General features: G+C 42.8%; 1 protein-coding gene across 3 annotated transcripts in view; it reads right to left on the minus strand.

The window, feature by feature from the left end:
- SYT6 (synaptotagmin 6) overlaps positions 1–24264 on the minus strand; it is a 227060-nt gene that overhangs the window by 76639 nt on the left and 126157 nt on the right. For all 3 annotated transcript variants that reach the window (XM_084853547.1, XM_084853549.1, XM_084853548.1), the window contains one exon: positions 14616–15174. In XM_084853547.1, the coding sequence (XP_084709673.1) occupies positions 14616–15174 (559 nt within the window). The remainder of the gene's footprint in view (positions 1–14615; positions 15175–24264) is intronic.

The raw sequence follows: 24264 nt of genomic DNA on the forward strand, positions 1-24264 counted from the left end.
AAAACAAAGCATTAGACATTTATTCCACATAGTTGTCTAGAATACTAATGTGCAATGTATTAACGGTTTGTTTCCACTCAGAATTTTCACATGGTAGCAAATAAATTCAGGTTCTTTTCAAAGTGGAAAGGGAATGAGAGGAGCAGCAACAAGTGAAGACTTCCTGGACTGACGCATCGGATGACTAGTAGACATGTGTGAATGGGATGAGTCAAAACTCTCTCTCTCTCTCTCTCTCTGTGTGTGTATGTATGTTTGTGGAACGTATTTGCTTCCATGAAACAAGATCTCCCTTTTCAGAAATTCTTTGCACCCCTTTGTGAATGGGAGTGAAAACCTGCCCCAACAGTTTCACTCCCATTTACAAAGAAGGCAGATGGCACTCCTCTGCACTGGATTATTTTCACCAAATTTATTTGGAGCCTTTCTACATGAGACTTTTATTGTGCACTTGTGATTGTTCACTTTTGCAGTTAGTTTGTGGGTCCTTTATATGACATTGCCATCCTCCAGGGCCTCTCCCGTTCTTTGCAACCATTATTTCCTGTTTTTTCCTCACAAAGAAAGCCTGGTATTATTTAAAAACTGTGTTATAAAGCTGCATGTAAATGCACAATCTGTTATACCACAGTGCCATCTAGAGGTTGTATATTGAAATATATAAAAAAGCAGAGAAAGACAACTACAAAAAGCACATGTAAAGGAGCCAATCTTAATCCCACAAAGAGTTTGGAAGCAGAAGCCTCGGTAAAAGTGTGGGATAAAAGCTTCATGTAGAAATGCCTTTGGATGTGAATCTCAATACAAGGAACCACCAGCCCAACTGCTTTGGCAAAAGAGGTATGTTCCCTCTTCCCCTCCTCCCATTCAAGTGAGGGCAGTAGTGATGACATCACATGGCTATGTGGTGCTAAGACATCATCATGTTTACTATGTGATCCTCATCATGTAGTAATAAAGAAAGAAGCTAAAAAATGGTGGCAAAGGAGTGATTCAGAACTGCAAACAGATGTGCAAACAAACAAACCAACAAAGAGAAAACTACTAAGGCTTTAGAGATCCTTCGAAAGCCCACTTTTTGGATTGAAATTCAGACATTGTGAAAAGTCAGGGCAGCACTAGCATAATCTAAAGAAACATCCTAACAGAAAGCACTATTTGATTGTCAAGGAGTTTATCAAACCTCTATTTCTGTAAGTTCCCCATGCTCATGAAGCACAAACAAGCTCATGTAAAACTTTCTTTTTTTTGATCCACGACATCTCACTCTAACAGCCACAATCTCCCTGCCACTATTCAGTAATGAGATAGGTGAAACCAGTGGTGTTTCACCTATCAATATTTAAATATTGATAGGTGATTTAAATACCTATCAATAAAAACTCAATATTTTTTAGTGCCCCATCCTTAGTACTTGCTGATGAGTCCCCGAGGAGCTGTGATGCCTAGCTTCAATGAATATTAATAAGAGACTGCATTGAAGTATCCAAAAACCTCTGTGCATATCATGCAGAGTCTTTGCAATCTCTGGGTCCTGAGTGAATTCCAACTAATCCTATTTGCCGAGATGAAGCAGTCAGATAGCTTAGAAATAATAGTTGCTTTTGAATCAGGCTGCTGGTCCCAGAGATAGAATATGAATGAACAATATTGCAGCATTAGCACTCGGGCGCAAAGACACGTTGATCATTCCTATTCCAGATACTTTGTGTGACGGCATCATCTGCATTCAAGCGGCTGAGACAGCATTTGGCTTAAGCTTTCCTCTTTCTTCCTTTCACTGTTTATATCATCGCAGTATAATGGCATGGTGCTGCATCCAACTAGATAGGTTGATCTGCGGCTACACTTCTGCATTAGTCATATTTTGGAAGAATTACTCCTTGCTGAAATATCTCCAGATTCATGTGGCGATAAAAATCTGATGATCTACGCACTCTTTTGTTGTTGTTGTTGTTGTTCCCTTTTCATTATTAACTAGATGCAGAAACAGCTGAAGCAAACCAGAACACTGACGTTGGCTCCACTCTAGGGCAGCCTACGCTCAGCTAAATCGGCCTTCATCCAGTGCCTCAGAGGAGAGCATGGACTCTCCTCAGCTGGTGGTGTGTGTGTGTGTGTTCTGAACCCTTGGTGCAGACAACATTCTGTGGCAACTTACAAGAAAACAGATGCATAGTGAAGCCACAGCATGTGTGCATGGAACATCCAGTGCCAATCCCATGCTTGGGCAGTTATGTCCTGAGTAAACTTCCACAGAGTAGTGTCAGGGTGGAAACTGAGCCAATAGAACCCCAGAGCAGTTCTGATTCTGAGGAGGAGCAGGAATCCGTGGGAGAGGAGCCAGCTCATCCCTCACAGGCACAGCAGCTGGCAGAGATTCCTCCTGCCGGCATTCCTGAGATAGATAGTAATCCTAGCAGTAAGAAAGTGTGGGGACGGGGCTTGCTTGACGCTTGACACAGACGCAAAGAGCGATGAGCAATGGAGGGCGCGGAAAGGAGGCATAGCACCTGTTTGGCGCGCAAGCAACGGCCACCTCCCGTGGTGGAGGGAAAGAGGGAGGATCTCTCCCTAGCCCATAAGTTCAGGGTCTTCAAGTGACTCTCCTTCAAACAGGGATCAATTGCCTACTTGGTGCATAGGCCACTCTGCTGTTCCTTGCTTAGTCGCTGGTGGTTAGCATCTGAAAGAGTCATTAAGTTGTAAAAGGAATTAAAGCCTTGAAAAGAATCCTTTCATCTGTGTCTTGAGTTGGCTATTGGAGTCTACTGAAAGAGGCCACTAGGGTGCCTCCTGACATGTAGAGTCACAGGGCAGCACACAAAGTAGACATTACAATATGGAGCTGCTGGTGGTCTGTGTTTTTTTCTCTGCTGTTCCTCGTAATGTGTACACAACACAACATATCATTGTACTGTGCATTTCTCTGCCTCTGTGAAGTTGGGTGGAAGATGGGGAGGAAAATACCTGGTGAAAATGTTGTTATACTCCACAGTGCTGGCTGACAATCTTTCAGGGCCCTTGGGCAGGACACTTTCAATGGGCTCCTTCCCTCAGTGAGTCTACTTTTTCACCACCATTGTCACTAGTTGCTATTGCTCCTCATTCTCTTTCTTATGACTGTTACCACTTGATTGTTTGCTTTATAAGCAGAGAGCCAATGAGTAAGTAGGCAGTGATATCTACTGCTCCTCCTTCTCACCACAACCACTGTTAGGGTCAGAGTGAGAGGCAGGTGAACAAGCAAGTTACAATGGTGAGGGGAAGGAACAAGTCCAAGAGGCTCTTGACAGTGGCCCCCTGCTGAGGTGTGGGCCCTTGGCAGGTGCCCATCGATGCCTAGCCTTGATGCTGGCCCTGATATTACACATTATTGGGAAGAGAGGAAAATTTAGTGGTAAACTGCAACATCTAGTTCCACCTGAAGACTCTCCTCTTCTGAGAAAGGAAACCCGTGGGCCCAGATCTACTCTGTGGCAGCTTAATTGGGAATAGGTCCAAAACCTAAGCTCCAAGTCAGTCAATGCACTTGCCTCATGTCTTCTATGTGTGTGCTTTGGCTGTTTGTTGGTTTGCTCCAAATGTTGCCTAACATGTGGACAAGGTGAGCATCCCAATTTGACTTTAGTACCAGTGGGATCTTCATGACAACAGAATGAGAAACGTGTTGGAGTATGATCTGGATTTTCATGGAATCGGCTTTGGTCTATCAGGGACACACGAAGCAAGATAAGCCAACTGTACTGTACCTTTAAAGTCTGGTTTTCAGGGGGTCACACAGCACTTAAAAGGAACATACTTCTGGGTGGGGTGGCGAGAGTAGAACTGAACATCATCAAACTGGCAGGGGCTGTTCAACCAATGAGAGAGGCTTATTTCCCGGCCCATGTCCAGGCTTCCCCCTACTACTACATTATCATGACTGGAGAGCAACTATTTTTCCCCCTGTGTGCAGATTTCTCTGAAGAAGCCAAAATCCCCAATTATCCAGTGCAGCAACTGAAGGCTCCCCATGAGAGCATCCCCGCACCCCAATTTCACTGCATTCAGCAATTGGCCACAGAGTTGTTGCTCCCACCTCATTTTTCCCCATGTGCACACTTTTGCCTTGAGAAGCCAAAATCCCTGGTTCTCAACTGCAGCATATAAAGGATCTCCCCGAGAGCACCCCCCCAACTTTGCCCCATTCCAGCAAACTGTCACAGAGTTATTCCTCTCTCTCCCCTGTTCCCCAAGGTTCACACTTTTGCCTTAAGAAGCCAAAATCCCTGGTTCTTGAGAGCAGCATCTTAAGGCTCCCCCTGAGAGCAGCCCACCCCCACCAATTTCACCCCATTCCAGCAAACTGTCGCAGAGTTATCGTTTACACACACACACACACACACACATACACTGCCTTTCTCCTTCTCTGTGCAGTTTCTCCTTGCTTGCAATGACAGATCAGAAGAGCAACTTTACATAACATCAAAGAAGCAACTTTATACACCATCAAAGAAGTGACTTTACACAACAATGGAGAAGCAAAGTAATGCAAACATCAGAGAAGTGCATCATCATGGAAGCTAATTACTGGCAAAATGGGAGAGCTGGATGATTCTGAAGGCTGGAAAGGCTCAGTGAGGTCACAGCCAGGTGAAAGACACACCCTTGGGCAGGGCTATCATGCTGAAGTAAATGCGGAGGATAGGGGCACACAGCACCAGAAGTGCAGAGAACCCAAAATAAAGAAATCAAACAGAGTAAAAGTAGTCTCAGAAAATCTAGCTTTTCCACCAGAAATCTCCGGGGTGGCTGCAGGTTGGCCATAACATCATCTGCCACCAACGACCTCAAAATGCTCCCAATTCACAGCAAATCCCATGAGGACAGCCCCCCACATAAACATGTTGTATTACAGGTTAAATGATTCCCTGTGGCATTTCAACTGAAGCACTAACACTTTTGCAGATTCAGTGTGATGTTCTGGTGATGATATTGGCTAGGGAAGACAACGCCAGGCTTTAAATCACAGCTCAGCCCTAAAACTACTGGGTAGCCTCAGACATTAATTAAATTTATCAGGTTAGTGTTAGGAGAAGAGAGGCAAAGACTGTGAAATATGTTGTACATTTCGAATGCAGTCCTAAACATGGCTACTCAGAATTCCTTTCCACTGAGTTCAAAGGGACTTACTCCCAGGTAAGTGGAGCCTTAAAGTACTATGTAAAACATCGCATGTAAAAGTGAGTTCCCAAGTTCTGTATCTTTGTCACATGTTAAGTGTCAGACCCTATTGTGAACAAGAAGCAGAACAAATGGAAGAGTTTTTGCAAATAGAAGTAGGCCTGGTTTTCAGTGAATTCCACTAAGTTCTGTGGGGCAAATTGAAAGGGCTGTGACCAGAGACGTCACTGAGAAGGGATGAAGCCTGCCATCAGACACTGGGGTCACTAGGAATTTATTAGGCCCCATCTATGTAGTGTCTTTTACTTTCACCCATAAAAGTGGATGGATGTCTTTTAGGCATCAGGGAAACCGGGTAGAACTACACTAGTGCTTTTTATTGGTATTGAAGCACACTGATAACTGTTGGGGCACATTAGGCATTCTGTATAGTGCTTTTCTTTTCTTTTCAGTTATCAGTTTTCTGATAACTGCAGACTGGAAGGTCGGCAGGTCAGCAGTTCGAGACCCGAGTGCTGTGTGACAGAGTGAGCTCCCGTCTTCAGTCCCAGCTTCTGCCAACCTAGCAGTTCGAAAGCAAGAAATTGCAAGTAGATAAATAGGTACCGCCTCGGCGGGAAAGGTAACAGCGTTCCGTGAACCTCGGTGTTCAGTCATGCCGGCCACATGACCACGGAAGTGTCTTCGGACAGCGCTGGCTCTTCGGCTTAGAAACGGGGATGAGCACCACACCCTAGAGTCGGACACGACTGGTTGGGGACACCTTTACCTTTTTATAGTGCTTTTCTAGCATTATTTCCTGCTTTTTATTCCTTATTTTCCAAAATACAGCAACAGATGTAATTGTGTGTGCTACAAGGTATAAATGAACAAGAAGGATATAGCATCACCACGATGGAATCATATCAATATAACACAAGGTGTAGATCTGGTCTCTATGTACGTATGTATGTATGTATGTATGTATGAATGTATGATGTTTATATGCTGTCCTATGTTCCAGGTTCTCCAGGTGGCTTAAAACAAGATCCTTTTATCTGGCTTTTAGCTGCTCTTTTTATCTTTTTATTTGCTACTTTTATATTGTGTTTACTTCTGTTTAATTTTCATATGGAATTTGATTTTTTGTAATGGCTGCAAGTCATTTTGAGGCATTTAGGGCAAAAGGTGGGATATAATTCCTGCTGCTCAATCAGCAAAGAAAGCACTACATTTAGGGACAGCATTTGGTTAAAGGCAACATTTGTCCTCTGTCCCCCAAGACTGGGTGTCCAGGGCCAGATCTACACTTTGTGTCATATCTATACAATCCCATCATGGTGAGGCTACATTCCTCTTGTGCATTTATACCTCATACCACACACAGTGACATCTGTTGTGATATTTTGAATAATATGGCATAAAAAGCGGGAAATAATACTAGAAAAGTGGTATACAGAATGTATAATGTGCCTCAACAGTAATCAGAGCACTTCAGTACTGATAAAAAGCACTTGTGTAGATCTAGCTGTGGTCCCCATGGGCAGAGCTCTTGTAGGAGAATGCAATGTGGAATCCAATCCATACAGGATGCAGAGATTCATTTTTCTCCTTCATATGTTCCTGCAGCTCTCCCTCCACCAACCACCACTTTTCACAGTGATAATTTTTTTCCTAGTTATAAAAGGTAATAACTATTCAAGAAAAGCAAACCAATGGCCTGTATGTTTTAAAGTTCTGTAGAAAGCGGCAATGATGGGATGATTTAAGCAAGATCAATACAGTGCTCAATCTCTTTGACTAATAATGCCCAACTTGCATTTCTGCTCTAGTACGTCAAAATATGAGTGACTGTGTCTGCCTGGTATCACCTGGCACTGCAAAAATCTTATTCCTCATCTAAATTTATGTTTATATGAAAACAGCTGCTCCTTACAGAAGAACCATGAAAGCTTATTGTAACAAGCACACTACTGAACAACTGAACACAATGCTACTTTAACAGGAAACAGGTCATTAACATACTGAAGTTGTAAAGCTGCCTAACATGTCTGGACGTCCGATTACTAGTAGTAAGGTTAACTGAAACTAGGCACCCAAATTATCTGAAAAATGCAAAATCTGGCATCAGAATGGGCTAGATTAGCACTCTGGGCATGAATGGACTGGTTGGAATAAGGGTTGTCAGAGTGATCCTTTTGATAGTCAGTCCGTCACTGTTACACCCTCCTATGGCTCTTCCTTGGGTGTGCAGTCCACAAAGCATACTTCTCTGAGTTTTACTAGAGTTGTTAAAAATGCACGAACAGAATTCTGTTTTCCAAGTCTTAAGCACTGGATTTCAATGGAACATCCATCTGCCTCTTGGCATCTCAGCCAGTTCCGTTTGTATTGCCATTCCTTCAAAAGTTATGAATTTCTCATTTTCATTAAAGGCCCCAAATGCACATGTGTGATTTGCTCATGCTCACACTGCAAAAAAAGAAAAGAAAAGAAAACGTCCTTCTGCACAAAGGTGTTTTACTTTATGAGATTTAAGATGGTTTGATTCTGCCAGCTTCAATATAAGGACAATTCTGAATGTTTTACAGGAAACGGTTAAAATCACAAGAATGGAAATATTACATAAATGAGCATCATGTATTCTTGCAAGTGTGACTCATAAGTAGATGAAACAAAAGTGTAGCATGTTTTAGAATATCTGCCAGAAATTTCAGATCAGATGTGACAGAACTGCAATATCCAAGCCAAATACTGTTTTCACTGTTAATAGCAAGTCAAAGCTTGGCCAGTCACTTTATTACAATCGATAACAATGTGATTAGGTACCATTATCTACCATGCCATGCCCATCTAGTGGAACAGGAGGTTGATACAACACAACAGCATCCAAACTATTGAATGTGAAAGCAACAATGATAAGGCAATATAAATACAGGGTAGTTCAATTAATCATTCAAAAACTTAGGTGTGGCTTTCATATAAAACTACCAAATTACTCAAGCAAACTTTAGGTGGAAAACACAACTGCCTGGCTGATCATGGTTCTCTGAGCATCTCACTTAAGAGTGATGGGTTGCAGGCCTTTGAAGAGGATGGCTGGATTATATGCCAATTTGTGAATGGTGGCAGGTCTAAAACAAGCTATAAACCAACTTGTGAGGTCAAAAGAAGCCCAAGACATTGAGGGATTATGAAGGCAGCTAATGGAGCACTGAAAAGAAAACTTTCTGAAGGAGGGAAGCCAAGGATAAATTAAGCTATGGATATAATAGATCTGTCCCATTTCTGGGGCCAATGTCATTGTTCACAGGCAAAAAAAATCATTGGTGGTGGTTCCTTGGCGGTGCTCCTATACCTCTGGTGGTGGGCTGCATCTCCTATAGGCTACTTCAGACTGTATTCATAATTAAACCCTTTGCAGTGGACCCAGCATTTCTTCTGCAAATATTAGCAACAAATCAATACATGCGAGCATGGAGGTAAATGATGAGGTGCTGTGGCTAGCAGAGCCGCAGGCTTTTTGAGCATGCTGTTGGGTATGGAGATCCGTTCAAGAGTTTAGGGTCTCTCTGAAAATGGGTAGAGGAGACTGCAACATCTTGAAGAGCAGATTGTCATAACACAGGAGACAATTGATGTGGATGAAGGAATGGGTGATGCTGAAAAACAGAAGACTTTTAGAACTAGAAGGACATGAATTGAGATATGGGTGGCATGGTTATTTGTGGTATGATAAAACAAAAGTGAATGTAGATTTTAATAATCATTATATAAGAAGGGCTGTGTTAAGAATTTGGAATAAATATAAATTAAGGCTCTATCAAAAAATACCACGTTGGATATCTTCACAAGAGGCAATGCATAGAAGAGAATTTGATAGCACGCATAAATGGATAAGATATAATGATTTACTGGAACTGTCACAAGGGGAATATAAGTTAAAATCAAGGGAAAACTTATTGGAAGAAGGTCATGCATGTCAGTGGTTTTCATATTTGTAAATTAAAGAAAGGTTTTAAATAGATGAGAAAAATGGTGGATTTGAACAAACAGAATCTGAGTTGGAAACAGCACTGTGTACAAATAATGAACATGGTATTGCTAAGCTGTATAAATTACTGTTACGGTATGAGACAGAGGATGAACAAGTAAAAGACTGTATGATAAAATGGGCACAAAATGTTGGTCATAATATATCAGTGGAAGAGTGGGAAAGTATGTGGGGCAAAGATTTAAAATTTACTTTATGTAGAAGTCTTAAAGAGAATTTTTATAAGATGATGTATAGATGGTATATGTCACCATTTAAATTGTCTAAAATATATAAAGGTGTTTCTGGAAAATGTTGGAAATGTGAAGATCAAGTGGGAATGTTTTATCATTTATGGTGGACTTGGAAAAAAGCTAAAACATTTTGGAAACGAATACAGTCTTTAGCTCCAAGAATATTAAAGATTACTATAGAATTAAAGCCAGAAACTTTTTCATTGGGACTAACAGATAAACACATAAAAGAGAAGGGGGGAACCCTCTTTCTCTACATGACAACGGCTGCAAGGTTATTATATGCAAAAAAGTGGAAGAATGAAACAATACCAACTATGAGTGAGTGGATCATGAAAATGATAGAGCTGGCAGAGATGGCAAAAATTACTATTATAATTAAAGAAGGGTCAACAACTAAATTTATGTTAGATTGGAAACCTTTTATAGAATTTGTACAAGAAATAGAGAAAAATGTTATCTATGTATGTGGATTTTGAACTCTGAGATGGTTAATTCTCTTTTGTTGTTGTTGTTGTTAAAATTAGGAGACAAATGAGATAATGTCTGTGAACTCAATGTATGATATACAACTAAGATAAGAACTAGAGAATAATAATGAACATTTGTTGTGTAAGGGGAGCCAAAGATAGATATTTTACAATCTTAAGAGATATTTTAGTGTATATGTATTGTGTGTTTATGTTGTTGTGTTTTGTTTTTCTTAAAAAAATATATTATATCACATAATACAAGAGACAAAATGTTCTGAACCCCACAGACACCCTTCCCATCTCCCCAGTAGCAGAAATATTGGTTTAACCTGGCACCTAGAGAAGGCAGCTGTCCATTCTCAAAATTCTAATGTGTGGAGAAAAAAACTGCTGGGAATCAAATCCATCAGAATCAGGCTGGCAATGGATTCAGTTTTTAAGCCTTCACCCCTTGTGCATGCTGAATAAACGAGTTTTGTAATATATTCTGTGCAGCTTCCCATCTGAGGAGAGTGAAGACACTAAGCCCCTCTGCTGCAATTTACTTGGCTCCATGCAGTAGTAATGCCACCATCAATTAATCCCAAGTTATCTGAGTGACTCACCAAAGCACAGCTCAGTTGACAATGAAGAAACATGAAACACTGTGTGATTAAACTTGTCCGCCATGCCAGGCAGGGTTCAAGAAAAGCCTGCTTGGACACAGTCTGTATGTGCTTATCATGGTAAGCCCAGGTGTAACTGGTAAAACCTACTTTGAAAGACGAAGTCTGGGCACAGCAGCTGGTTGTCCAAAACCTGTGGAATGAAATTGGGATAGAGACGGCGAACAGAGAATGAAGAATCAGCCTACAAACGTCTAATGACAGCTAGGGTAAAGGAACTTGCATTTTGCAACTTTTATTTTCTTTTAATGCCTTTTGAATCACTCAGCTCTATTGGGTAAATCCTTTTAGTTGTGATTTGCTAGCTTTAAATTCACCAGTAAACTGTTGTGGTTAAACCCTGTGTCTAGAGTATCAGTCACCCCACGTCTACAGCTTAAACCCCACATTACTGGGAAGAGGAAGTTTAAAAGAAGGAAGGTGGGACTCTTAAGGAGGCCAGAGATCCTTATGGAGTTGCTCAGGGGGTCCAGGTCATACGGGGAACCCTGACATTTGTGAATAAGAACCATTTTGCTGTAGAAAAGATTAATATATTTTAAAAGTAAAAATAATAAAAGGAGTGCCTGTAATCATGTACATGCCTATCCAGCTGCCCCATAAATATAAAATTCTGCTTTATAAAAGAAGGAAGAGATGTTGTGGTGAGCAGTATCAGCCCTGGTGGGCCCTGGCATGTCCCCGAGCTGTGCGTCCCTAGACTTTGACTCTGAGTTCCAACCCCAGCTGCACCACTGGGGAAGCTCCAATGGAAGTGCCTATTAAAAATGCCATGCATTCCAAAAGAAGAAACCAAATCGTTTGGAAAACCGGTTTCACCTGGGAAGGCTCAAAGAGAAATAAAAATGGTCTATTCATTAGAAATAGAGGCTAGATCGACACTAGTGCTTTTTATCGGTATTGAAATGCACTGATATTGGGACACGTGACACATTCCATATACCACTTTTCTAGCGTCACTTCCTGCTTTTCAGTCCATATTATCCAGAATATCGCAATGGATCTCATTGGGTGCATTATGAGGTATAAATGCACAAGGGGGATATAGTCTCACCATGATGGGATTGTATCGATACGACGCCAGGTGTAGATCTGGCCATAGATAGGATGAGTGTGCAACCCACAAGCAGTGGTCCTCCTTTCAAACCATCTCTCTGAAATAAACAAACCATTTCCTATATCCAGCCTTAATAATTCAATTAGCATTATTTTACCCTTTTGTTGTTGCCACTAAGAACAACCTCTTTGAACCAGTGCTATGAAAAATTAGATTTAACTTTCTTGTCCACAGCATTCTAAGGAGGAGTGATTAAGAACTTCATTAGGGGCAAACGTTGTTATCCATTGTTGAGGTCTGGCTAAGCCGTAATGCATATTTATGATGCCGATTAGGAAGGCGACTGCTTGAAACCAACTGGGTTGCTCAAATTAGCAGCATCTGCTAAGGATCTTATTGTTTCCTGGGCTGTTAGCAACCACTGCAATTTTACAGAAGTGTTTGCAAACCTGTGAGACAGTTATGCTATTAGAATGATAAATGGGGATTTTTTTTACATAGGAATAACGAGTCTGTGTGCTCAAAGCATGGCAATGACACTGCTGCTTCTGGGGTAAGTACAGCAGGGAGGGTTTAGAGGGCAGGAATGTAAGAAAAGCCTTCAGGCAATGGCCCTTCCGAGACTAATTACATGCTCAGTACCAGGCTGTATACCTCACCGTGCCGTAATAATTTCCTTCCACCAAAGTATTATAAAACTTTTCCCAGCCTTAAAGCTGAAATGGAGGCATTTTGTAGGCGCAGCACCTCAGAGAGGAAAATCAATTTGGTGAATTCTGTAACTTAGTCATTGAAAGCAAATTTGTTCAAACTAAAAGAGAAGATTTGGAAAGAAAGATCCATTTTATTATTTTTTTAAAAAAATCTATTGAAATTATCCTCAAAGTCAAGGTTACAAAGCAAGCAGAGCAGCTCCCTTCTAGGACAGTATGTACAGATTAGATAGAAAATCTAGGTGAGGGCACTGGGAAATCAACCAGTCTTATTAAGGTGGGGGAAAGCAATCTATTTCACAGTAATGGCTGAAATGCGACAGCAGCAATAGGATTCCAGAGCAGCAAATAATTCCTTGGAGTAATGGAAAGGTGGGAAACATAAAAGCGACAGGAGAACCTTTTAACGTCTCACAACCAGAGTCCACTAGTAATGCTGATGAATAAACTACAGGAAGCCTGAGCCAGCAATCCTGACTTCCTCAACACCAGCCTGTCAATGAGACTAGTCCACATCTGTCTCTAAGGCAGCCACCTTCTAGCCATACAAAGCTAGTGCTTGTCAATGCTCTGCATCAAACATCTCAAGTTATGTTTCTTTTGGCATTCTTACTGTGCCTACATTTGTGCCTATTGTTGACGCATCATCAACAATATACAACAATAGTGCAAAAACATTTTTTTACAACATATTTTAGTTTTTAGAAATTCAGAAAAACAGCTTCCATGTTTTTCTGAAAAAGACTAATATTTCTTTCATGGTAGAGAACTCAAATACAAACACAATCTTCCCCTTTAACAGCACACAGTCACGGAAAACATAAACACTAATCAAAGTGCACTTTCTTCCTCTCTCTTACTCACACACATGTATACACTCTCAAGAAACATAAGGGGGGGATCTTCACAACAATGGAATGAGAAGTGCACTGGAGTATTATCCAGATTTTCATGGAATTGGCTTTGGTCCGTCAGGGACACGTGAAGCAAGAAAAGCCAAGTGTACTGTACCTTTAAATCCGCTTTTCACAGGTCACACAGCCCTTGAAAGGAACATACTTCCGGGTGGGGTGGGGGGCATAGAACTGAATGCCATCAATCCAGCAGGTGCCGCTCAACCAATGAGAGAGGCTTGTTTCCTGCCCCTGTCAAGCTTCCCCCTGCTACAACATTATTGTGACTGGAGAGTAACTAATTCACAATTCTGATGGCTAGAAATAGCGCTAAAAAGGCAGGGCAGGTACTTGCTCCTCATGAGAACACCCCACTAGTGCAAATGAGCCTCCTTCCAGCAAACAGTCAGTAAATTAATCCCCCCTTCCCCAATGTATGCACTTTTCAATGAAGAAGCCAAAATCCCAGATTCTCCAGTGCAGCATATAAAGACTCCCTATGACAGCAACCCGCCACTCACTTTCACCCCATTCCAGCAATCTGCCCCTGAGTTATTGCTCCCACTCCCTTTTTCTCAATGTGCACAGTGTTCCACGAAGAAGCCCAAATCCCTGATTTTCCAGTGCAGTATCTGAAGGCTTCTCCTGACAGCATTCCACCCACCCCAATTTCACCCCATTCCAGCAAACTGTCACGGAGTTATTGGTTCCACACACACACTTTCTCCTTCTCTGGACACTTTTTCCCTGCTCCCAAGAGCTCGCCAGATTGCTACTGCGATAAAGCTCTTAGCATCAGAGAAGTGACTTTATATAACATCAAAGAAGTGATTTTACACAATGTCAGAGACATGATTTAACACAACAATGGAGAAGCGAAGTAATGCAAACATCAGAGAAGTGCATCATCATGGTGGCAAATTACCCCTACTGGCAAAATGGGAGGCAGGGCGATTCTAAAGGCTCGAAAGAACACTCTGGGTTTTTGATGTGCTGGAAGGCAGATGAGTTACTTTAGCTACATAGGTGATGGAGGACACAGCCAGGTGAAAGATACACCTTTAGGAACTATGAAAATCATGATGATGATGATGACTAGTGAGCCTTCTGTTGTGTGTTTTTTAAACCCTTACAGCTGTCAACATTTAAAACATACAGTGGATCTTAAAACCTGGAACCTAAGAGATATCAAGCAGGGATTTAATCTCTGGACCACTTCCAAACTGGAGGAACTGCAGGGAAACCAGCAAGGAAAAGCAACAGAGGTCTTGTGCTATGACCTGACCCTTATAAAACCTTCCAGTTTAAGCTTGCACTTCAAACTATTCACAGCAGTAGTCTGCAATTCCTTCTCCATTCTAATGGTACCAGCAGATACTCACAGTTGTGGCGTACTGAATATCCTTCCAAATGGAGGTCTCCCGAGACAAATCCGAGGCCTCAAAGAGGTTTTCTAAGATCACCTCCCCAATCATGTCATGCCGGGAAAACCTGTCGAAGTCAAAGACACTAAGATGGAGCTTTCTATTGGTCAGCTCCTCATAGGGCACAGGAAATTGAAAGCACTCATCGAAGGTGGGATTGAGTGTTTTCCTGTGCACACGTGTTTGGAACTTGCGCTTCCTGTCAGGCAAGAGGTAGATCTTGACGTAGGGATCAGAACTGCCGCAAAGGTCCTTGGCAGGCAAGTCAAAAGCCTTGAGGATCCGCACAATCAGTGTCTCATTCTCATAGTCATATTTTAAAGTGAAATTAATCTTCCCACAGTTTTTTTCTGCCTCTTTCTTGGGGTCCTCGGAGTCCACAGATTTCTGTTTGTACAGTTCTGGTTTGATCCGGCCAATGCAAGTTGGCTGCTCGGCTGCAAGGGGTAATTCTGTGCCATAGTCTACACTGGAAACATGCATCTGCCTGGGTAAATGTCTCTTGAAAGAAATGTGCCTGCAAGAGATAAAAAGAGGAGAATGTGTTGCAAGCTGGGTGGGAGATGGCCCTCGCTCCTTCCTAGATGCCTAACTCCGTTTGAGAGATAGGGTGCAAAATGAGGGGAAAAGAACATACAGAACATAGTGCTCTTTTTAGAATCATGCTTGCATAGATAAAAAGTGGTTTAGGGATGGGGATGGTACTAAATCAGGGGTAGGCAACCTTTTTGGCCTATGGGCACATTTGACAATTGAGAAACTATCATGGGCACCATCCCAAAATGGCTGCCATGGAAGCATAGCTAGTCACAAAGGACAAGTAACCTGCCCAAATGACTGTGTACACAGCCAAGGTGGAGTCTGAGCTACAACACACTAAGCAATGCCTTTGAACCCACAAATGTCAGCACCCACAGAAACCTATTTCACAGAAGGAAAACTTTCTCTCTCTCTCCCTACTCCTCTGCCAGCCAGCTCATTCCCCCCATCTCTTTTTTTCTCACCACCCACAGATGCTTGCTGTCTCTCTCCCTCTCTGTCCCCCACCCCCACGATTCATCCAGCCAGCCATCCTCTCTCTCTCTTTCTCAGAATGTCTCTGAGGCCCATCATGTAGCCCAGGGGCTACATGGGAAATGAAGGTGGCAGCAGCTGAAGGTTCTCACTTTACTTTGAAGTGATCCCAGTTGTCAGAAAGAAAATGTGTTGTTATTTTTTTTTAAGTAGGATGCGGATGCCAAGCAAAGTCTCTTGGGGCACCTTGGTGCCAATGGGCACCACATGACCTACCCCTGTAATTTATCATAAGCAAAAGGGATCCAGGAATCCCCACAACTCTCCGTTATGCTCTTTAACTTTCTGGATGAAGAGATATGTCATTCTGGTGTGATGACATGCCTATTTGTTTTCCTTACATGGATCTAGACTATGTGATACCAGTGAATGAAAATAATTATCCTTCAGCCTAGGATCTGAAAGAAGAGGATGGAGACCAGGACTTAATCATTTCCCTTCTATTATCCAGCACTAGATAACATTTGTGTTTTATCTCTTCCTTCTCCCAAAGAAGTCAAGGCAACATACTAGTTCCCCCTCTCATTTCCTTCACTAGGAGTAAAACATAGGGAGCTTCCTTATACTGTGTCAGACCACTGGTCCATCTAGCTCAATATTGTCTACACCAGCCTTCCCCAACCTGGTGCCCTCCAGATGTTTTGAACTCCCATCAGGATTTCAGACAGGGTTGTTTTACAACCCTACCAGAGATACTGGAGCCCTAGTAGAGAAACCAGAGACTGATCCAGGGCTATTTTCATGAAAAGCATGTGCTCTACCACTGAGCTACAACCCTTCCCCAACCTAATGAGAATTTGGATGGTTGAAGCCTAGAATTTCACAGCTGGGCTCCTGCCAGTCCCTCCTGGACCCAACTTTTCCCATCATGCATTTCCCAGTGAGTCTGGAGCTTGGGAGGCTATCACAACCCCACAAACACAGCTTCCTAGCTGGAAACTGATTGCCTGCATTGTCCAATTGCTTGCACTGAAAGAGCAAATTTGATGATCATGAATGCAAGAAACTCATCAAATTTCAAATTACTGCTAAAGCAATAAATGCAATACCATTGAGATGATTTTGCTCTTATGGGGCTTGAGAAAGCAACCTATTTTTCTAGGGAACAGGAGTGCCTTTCCCCTTAGTCCTACAGCAGGGTTGCCCTCCCCACATTCCTGCAGTGGAAGTGTGCTCATTGTACAAACAAACTGAAGGAGGGGGGAGGGTGACCTTCTCACAGTGGAAAAAATTCTATTTGCTCCATTTATTAATCTTTTTGGCACCCTCAAACTGCAGGGATAGCCTCAGACCCTGGGGATGTATGTATGTACATGGGAAAGGGAGCACACATTCTTCAAATATATCTATAGCTACATATATAGCTACATCTACATCTCTCTTTCTACGCACACACACACACACTGGCTGGAATCTCCTGGATTTGTGAGTTAATCATGGCAAGTTCAGTGCTACTTGCTGACTCTGTGTAACGGTTGCACTTGTATTACTTAAGCAACATCTTCCTAAAGAAGAGACATAGTAGTGTCATGAACCAGGACCCTGAACCCTCATCCTTAGAGGATTCTGACCCCCTGTCCTCAGAAAAGGCTCCAGATTTAATGGTTCAAGAGAGGACTTGGCTACAAAAAGGCTTCAACCTTTCCAGGACCAAATTCTCCAGAAAGACCCCAGGAGCCTGATTCCCTGAATCCAGAGGAAGTTGCGTTACCATCCTCAGACTCTGAGGATCGGACCATGAAGAAACTAGCATGCCACAGCCACTCCCACATTGTCTCAGCCTGCTAAAACAGGCCAGGCCCCTTTAACAGACAAAGCCGCAGTCAGTATGGAGGCGGGACTAACCAGCCTAGATCCAGCAATGCTCCTATTTAAACCTTAGTCTTTGCTGTGATACTTGTTGGAACAACAGACATACAGGTAACCCTGTCTGGCTTTTAGCCCCAGCCCCACTAGGAGCTTCCTGTTTGCTGATATCTCCCTGAAGGACCTGACCTGATTAGACCTGCTATGGGATCTAACCCATAGCAGAACCCTGCAACCCAGGCTACAGTGCAGGGGCTTGACAGAACTGATGGGCTGAAACAGTAGAGGGAGTGATCTGGGCTGATGCTCCCAGGCCATTCAGGCACATACCTGGCATTGCCAAATGCTGAAATGCATGAGCTAGCTGAGGCAAAAGCTGATTTGTGTGAAGCTGGTGGATCAGTAGCCCTCACTGCAGAAGAGTTTGACTCCAAGCACTGTTAGTCCAGCTATAGGAACTAGATCCATACCGACCAGAATACAAGAAGGAAGTCATTTTTATTGTAAGGGAGCAAAATATTTTGTGTTAAGAAAAAAGGTATAATTATATATATATATATATTATTTATTTATTTATGACATTTATATCCCACCTTTTTTCCTCCTTAGGAACCCAAGGCAGTGTACATAATCCTCCTCCATTTTATCCTCACAACAACAACCCTGTGAGGTGGGTTGGACTGAGAGTCTGTGAATGGCCCAAAGTCACCCAGTGAGCTTCCATGGCTGAGTGGGGACTAGAACTCGGATCTCCTGACTCCCAGTCCCAGTCCAACACACTGTCTCTCTCTCTCTCTCTCTCTCTCTCTCTCTATATATATATATATATATATATATATTTGAAATTATAGCTATATATAAGTACACCTAGAAGAGGCTGACTATGTTAGCCACAGAGCAGCACACCAGAGTAATCTGAAGCCTGTTCAATAAGACCCACAATTTGTTATTTCTGACCTGCAGGAGAGAAATGAGGAAATGCAGACCAGTGATCCAGAGCTATGCTCTGCCATCTGGGACTACCTCATACCCCAGAACCATTAAGCATTATTGCCTTGGAAAAAAATACTTTGTCTAAGGGCTATAGGTCAATAGGAATCTGGGATAGTATGAACTTATATTTTACTGTACCATGAGCCCTCTGATACAATTGCCAGAAAACTGAATGATTGATGTCTACTGTTTGAGATAAAGTTGGGCTGAAAATGCACCCACTTTGATCTTCCACAAAAATGGGTGTGACATTTTCTGTGACTTTCCAGGGGAGGGTGCCAAATTCTAGTAATAATTGTTGGGGGCATGGGGCTTACCATTAAGATGAGATGGCAGAGGTGAAATGAGCAGCCCAACAACATTCTCCATTCCTATAAAATGGCCCAATGGGAAGAATGCTAGGACATGGCACCGTATCATCTCCAGGGGCATTGTAGGAAAAAAATGTGGCTGTCCCAACAGGCATTTTATAGGAATGAAGAATCCTGATGGGCTGCTCATTGCAGTCCCACTGCTGACTGGCACAGTAGCAAAGTTCTGTGTGTGAGAGAGAAAGATCTTACACCCTCTGCCATCTCATCTTAATAGCAAGCCCCCTGCCCCCAACAAAAATTAATAAGATTTTGACTTCCCCCAGAAAGATAGGCGAACCATCAATTGAGCTTTTTGCTCCCCACCAGACCCCCAGAAGTGCTAGAAAAGACCAGGGTGAATAATTTGGCCGTGCTCTAGTTTGTTCTGCTGTAAATATGTTCACAAAAGTGCAGAAAGGAAAGAAAGAAAGAAATCATGAGAAAGAAAGAAAGAAAGAAAGAAAGAAAAAGAAATCATGAGGTTTGTACATGCTGTCTATCTAAATTTGAACCCACTCCCCTTCTCAGCTGCTGGGATGGGAGTTTTTCTGTAATCTCCACATTACCCAACATACTGAACACCACATATTTATTTTCCTGTTGCACCATCGTTCCTAACATATGTCTGATTGAGGGAGCATGTATTACATATCACACTTCTTCACCGTTTGCTAAGCAGCAGCACTTCTCTATAATTTATCAGTTCCAGGAGAACTTTTCTAATTGAGTTTGACACAATTTTATGTTAGTTTTTCTTCCCCCCTCCCACACTAATGTCTTCTGTGAGTGAACTTAATGGATGTAAATGACTAAGGAAATTTCAGACAGGGGATGGCAGGCATACATCTGCCAACAGCACAAAGATAAACTCTCTTGCTCAGTCTCTCACAACCCTTATGACAGAAGCCTTTAGATGCGATTTGCAGCCTCTGTGGCTGGTTATAAGCAGAAACTGATAACAGTGCTTTGTTTTGTGTCTCCAAAGACAAGTCTGAGCTCAATGACCTCATCATGCTACTTATATAGGTCTATTTTTCTTTGTGTGTACTTGCTCTGTCTACTGGACCATAACTTCCTCATTCCTACTGGGCTGGGAGTTATGTCCATCTTCATTATAGTCATCCTGCTTTCTTTGACAAACACACTTTTTTGTATGATGTTATATATACTCCTTCAACCATAAAACTGAGTTGGTATTTCTATACTTTCAATAAGTTCTAATCAATTGGCTTTTAGCCTTTTTACATTTTTTGTATGTAAGTTATTTGTCTGTATCCCATAGAATCATAGGATCAGAAGGGGCCTACAAGACCATTGAGTCCAACGCAGGACGCCTGATTCCCAGGCGGTCCATCCAAGTACTAACTAGGGCTGACCCTGCTTAGCTTCTGAGATCAGACGAAATCAGACACATCCAGCCCTTCACAGAACTACTCTTTGACTAAGGAGCTCAGAGCAGGTTGTTGTTGTTAGGACATAGGGAACTGCCTTATACTGAGTCAGACCATTAATTCATTTAGGGCACAATCCTATGGGGATAGGCAGCCGCCTCTGAACTCAGACGTGACCGCCTATCAAATGCAAGGCAGGAGAAGTGTGGAGGGGATCGTCTGTCTTCAGCTGCCTAGCCGTGGAAAGGCGGAGCAGGGGAAGCGGCTGCTGGACGACACATAGGATGTGTCGTACTGGCATTTCCGCCTTCCCCGCCCTGGAACGCCCCGTTTTTGCTGCTCCGCGCTCCTCTTCTGAATGTGGAGCACGGGGCTGTTCCGAGCTGCCTGTGAGGAAGCGCAGGGGTGGGGTGGGGAGGTTGGTTCCCAGAAACCTATGTATCCTATGGCCATCTAACCACTGACAAGCAGCCATAGGATTGCTCCCTCTGCCCTGTATTGTTGACACTGACTGACAGCAGTTCTCTGGGTTTCAGGCAGGAGTCTTTCTTACCCTGTCTGGAGATGCTGAGGTTTGAACCAGGGACTTTCTGCATGCAAAGCATGAGCTCTACAATCAGCTATGGACCCTCCCCTACTGTTATTATGCCATCAGTTTACATGGTGCTTTACATGCAGGAACCCCAGAAGGCTCTCCGGGCCAGATTGGGAAGCCCAGCATGCCAGGCTAGGCCAATAGGCTGGGGAGTCTGTGCCCCTGTTTCACAGAGTACAAAAGGAAAGGTCCCTGTCTCAAGGAGCTTGAGCTCTAAAATTCAAAACAGGGGAAATAACAGAGAAAGGGGGAGAAGAGGAGCCTCATCATAATCCTGTGCTATGGGTGGAGAGGTAGTGGTATGGTCATAGACATCCAGTGTGCTTGAAAGCTGAGTAGGGATTTCAACCTGAGTTTCCCAGCAATCAATCCCAACTCTGTAGACACTACAACATACTACCCAGAGGACTGGAGGAAATTCAATGTGCTCATCTTACATTGTATATATTCTCACTATCAGAATGGCCAGATAATAAGTGAACATTTGCCATTGTGTGATTAACTGAGGTTACTGGTTTATTTTCAGTGGGAAAGCACATCATGAAAACGCTCATTAACAGGGCTAAGGCATAAAATTAGTACAGGTGCCATGAGTTCCTAAGGAACAAATGCGTGCCCTTGAGGCGAAGGTTGTTGACCTGGAGAAGCTATACATGGCAGACAGGAATGCAGAAGAGCTCTTCAAGGGCATTGTAGACAGCTCTAATTCCTATGGCAACACTGTTGGGCTATGGAGCATTGGGGTCTAGCTGGAGGGAAATGTGTAACAATCCTCAGCTACAAGCTACACAATTTACATAGCGTGTAGTTTGACCCAGAGAGAGATGGGTTTGTGATGATCATCTTGACTGCATGGTGACATGCCTGCTTGGAGGGAAAGGTGTGGATTTCATGTGTCACATAGATAAATGGTTAGATATGTGTGGGAGGCGGGTGTTATCATACTACACAATAGGAAAGGTACAGAAATGGGTAATCCAAATTAACAAAGGGGATAAAACACCTTACTTACGAGGAAAGGTTAATGTGCTACTAGGAGGTGAGGCAAGACAGACCTTCTAAAAATGCTGATAGACGCATGACATCTATCAGCAGTGGGTTCAGAACAGACAAATGCAATTAGCATTTCACACAAGACATAATTATTGGTATGACAAGATGTCCGAGATGGTTTCTTAAAGGAACTAGATACATTTATGAAGGATCGGTGTATCAATGGCTGTTATCAGCCATGACAGCTAAATGGAGCCTTCATTTTCAGCGGCAATATACCTCTGAATTCCTGTTCCTGGAGGACATATAACAGAAAATGGTGGCTGGTTTTAGGCTTTCCTTGCAGGCTTCCCAGAGGCATCTTAATAGAAACAGGATGCTGCACTAGATAGAAAAGCCTTCTGCAATCTGGTGCCCTCCATATATTTTGGACTTCAACTCCTATCAGCTCCAACTAGCATGGCCAATGGACAGGAATGCTGGGGGTTGTAGTCCAAAACATTGGGGTGGGGGACAGGTTGGGGAAAGCTGAGATAGACCCTTGGTGTGAATCATCCATGTACTTGTGCAAAAAAGCAAGGATTTTTTTTTTAAAAAGCAGCTCCTGCCCTCTATGGGGCAGATTGACTGGCATCTGAATGTATGTTACTACTTTACCATATGCCCAGCTGCAATGCAAATAAAGTGTTCATCCCACATCTCAGCTGAAATGACTGTGTGAATGAGACATCAGTGTCAATGACTTCTGGGAAAAGGATTCTAAAAGTCCTCCTGGGCTGTCCACAGCATCCAGATCCCTATAGACCCTGCCTTTCTTTGTACTGAATCCTCTTGTATCAGCCCTTCATCTAAGGCTCAAGTGACCCTGAGGCGGTAGCTGATCTTGAACGCTGAGATGCAGCTTCCTCTATGCCAGTGCAGTGAGTGATATGTCAATTCCGTTTATCTAATTATTCCTGCTTTGAGCTGCATAAGCAAGAAGAGAGCAAAAGGCTGTAATTCCATCTGACAGTATGCCATGTCACTGATATGTCTCCCTGCCTCCCTGAGTCCTAACAAAATTAAAGTGGCCACAAGCATATTGACAGGTTGACACAATGAGGTCAAGTCACAGTAACAGGGTTTGAATCTTTTGGTTAAGATCAAGGGCCCACAGGGAGACGGGTGTAATACGTCAGCTGGTTCACTATCAAGTCAACCTTTGGCAGAGACCAGCATGAAATCGGGGGACTATCTCCTCCAGATCCACGAGGTGTATGTCAGCCAAAGGGTTGGTGTAATAGCCCTTGTCTGCCCTTGTTCAATGATTTACAAGGGTTAAGAACATATTTAAAAGGAGGAGATTGCTACAGACATCTGGAGGAGGGGTTGCATACTGCATGAAACAGAAACTATAGGGTTTGCAGAATAGACCTAGTTCTGGTAAGGGCTGTAGCTCAGTGACAGACCATATGCTTTACATGCAGAAGGTCCTAGGTTCAATCCCTGGCTTCTCCCGGTAGGGCTAGGAAAGAATCTTGCCTGAAACCCTGGAGAGCTGCTGCCAGTCAGTATCGACAATACTGGGCTAGATGGATTAATGGTCTGCCTCACTATAAGGCAGCTTCCTATATCTATCTCTTACACAACAGCAACAGCCTGCTCTGAGCTCCTTGCTTAAAGAGGGAGATACAGACAAATAATTTACAACATCACACAAAAACAGTGTGTGGAGCTTGCCAAAGAAAGCAGGATGGATGTAATGAAGATGGATGTAACGCCCAGCTCCTTATGTTCCTACCTAGTTCTTAGCTCTGCCATATGGCCCCAATTTTATCATGGTCAAGTTCTAGAGGACTAAATTCACTGAGGGCTGTTTCAGATGACCAAATATAGTCCCCAAATTATTTAGGGATGGGTAAGAATTTGATTCAGTTCGTTTTTTTAATGAGGCCTAACCAAAATGTGCAAATTTCTTCATAAAGAGAATTTGAGATCTAAAATATTAATCTGGGAGAAAGCAAAACAGATCCATCCATCCATCCAGGCACAGGGCTTTGAATAATGTAGCTCTGAACAGTCTGGGTTTGAATTCCTGTGTATCCAGTCATGTTTGTGGTGCTGAACTAAGGTTGCTGCCTCCTTTTTTTCTGACACATTTCTCATCTTTAACAGCTACATGGCAGGCAGGTACAAGTACTTTTCCTCTGCCTGCTGGGAATAGCTGTGCTGCTTGAATTGGACCAGCGCAGATGGGTGAGAATTTTGTTTGGTTAGGTTTTTTTATAAGAACTTATCAAGTTCACACATTTCTCCATAAACAGGATAAAAAGAACTTGAGGTTTTCGGGAAAACGCAAAACTGAAAGACTGGTCCACTGCTAGCTAGGGATGGTCAGACTCACCCACACCTGGCTTTAATTG

Source organism: Heloderma suspectum, chromosome 4 (assembly GCF_057233095.1).
Source record: "Heloderma suspectum isolate Gila_16-S chromosome 4, 16-S_ref, whole genome shotgun sequence".
NCBI lineage: Eukaryota > Metazoa > Chordata > Lepidosauria > Squamata > Helodermatidae > Heloderma > Heloderma suspectum.